Source organism: Myotis davidii, unplaced genomic scaffold, assembly GCF_000327345.1.
Source record: "Myotis davidii unplaced genomic scaffold, ASM32734v1 scaffold545, whole genome shotgun sequence".
NCBI lineage: Eukaryota > Metazoa > Chordata > Mammalia > Chiroptera > Vespertilionidae > Myotis > Myotis davidii.
This window is the reverse complement of record NW_006296634.1, coordinates 2195242-2196676: the sequence shown is the minus strand read 5'-3', so window position 1 is coordinate 2196676 and position 1435 is coordinate 2195242. Positions and strand designations below refer to the sequence as shown.

The 1435-nt window shown below is 33.7% G+C and overlaps 1 protein-coding gene across 2 annotated transcripts in view; it reads right to left on the bottom strand.

Annotated features, from left to right (window-relative positions):
• Positions 1 to 1435, bottom strand: part of CDC25C (cell division cycle 25C) — a 26699-nt gene that overhangs the window by 21467 nt on the left and 3797 nt on the right. For both annotated transcript variants that reach the window (XM_006772459.2, XM_015569638.1), the window contains exon 4: positions 858 to 903. In XM_006772459.2, coding sequence (XP_006772522.1) covers positions 858 to 903 — 46 coding nt within the window. The remainder of the gene's footprint in view (positions 1 to 857; positions 904 to 1435) is intronic.

Here is a 1435-nt window from a genome sequence, read left to right as displayed (position 1 = left end):
ATATATATATATAATCTCAAAGATCATGAGTTTGTTCTACATCTTTTGTAGACATAATTTATAATTTACTAATTTTCAAGCAGTGACTGATGAGAGCAAATGTTTATTTTTTGTTTTAGGAATTTCTATCACCCCTCGCAGAAGTTCATTTGATCTACATGAGTTAGGGCATTTTAAGCAATTTAAAGACAATACAAGCAATACAAAGTGAAGTTTTTTTGCATGTATTGGTAAAAATATAGTCAAATAGAAAACTTACAATAAGTTTAAGAAATTGAATTAGAACTGATTTTCATTCCTTGAGTATTCCCTGACTGAACACTTTAAGATCTCCAACAAAGAATCCTCATGAGTAATAATAAATATTATAAAATGCTTTGGCAGGTGCTGTTAAGGACTAAATGAAAATTTAATCTTCACAATGGCTGTTTATAAGAAGTGCTATTATCTCCATTATCACTGTTTCTTAAGAAACTGAGGTGCAGTGAAGTTAAGAAACTTGTCAGAGTCACAGTTGGTGAAGTAATAGGCCACGAGAATCCAGACACTGATTCTAGAGCCTACACTAGATACACTAAGTCAGTGAGTTTTAAGCACTAAGGTACAGCACTACTCACATGCAGCTAACAGCCTATGTCTAAGTGCAGTACACTATTTTCCTCCATTTTTAAAGATAATACTGATTGTGTGTGATGGGTAAAATTAACTAACACTCTGGGAAACTTAACAACCTTTCAAGGGAAGGATCTAGGCCTCCAAAGTGAATGTTCCATACTCTGCAGAGTTTGCATAGGATAAAATCCCTGTGCCAGCGCTGAAAGGCTTTAGCATGAGGTTCATTTAGCAAAAGAATTTACCTCCGAGCTAACTGTATTTCCTGAGGTCCTGAAGAATCCAAAGGACCTGCAATCAGATACGAAATTATTCTTGTCCATGCATCCTATCTTTCCTTCTGATTTTCTTTACCAGTAAGCCATATAAATTTCAAAGCTGACCTCTGAAATTGCTAGGTACCAATTTCATGGTACAAGTTATTTGATTCTTAAGAATTTACGTGTGTCACTGAAAGACAAACTGCTAGGAAACAATGCACTAAGCTACAGAGGTTTTTTTCATGAATAGAAAAGAATGCTTATCACTCAGGAAATCGGAAATTACAACAAATACTAAAATGACTGAATAGTAAAACACATTCCTTTAGGGCTCAGACCTTATAAAAATACAAGAATTAACTGACAAAGTATTTATTTATGTGGGTTTCTTTGCCTCTGCTGATATTAGACTAGGTTATAAAACTTCTCATCTTTTTTTTATTTTTTATTGTTGAAAGTATTATATATGTCCCCTTTTTCCGTTGTCCTCTCCCACTGCTCATCTTATTATTTCCATTCCCATCATTCAGTGGGTTTCAATTCATATTATTAACAGTCAACAA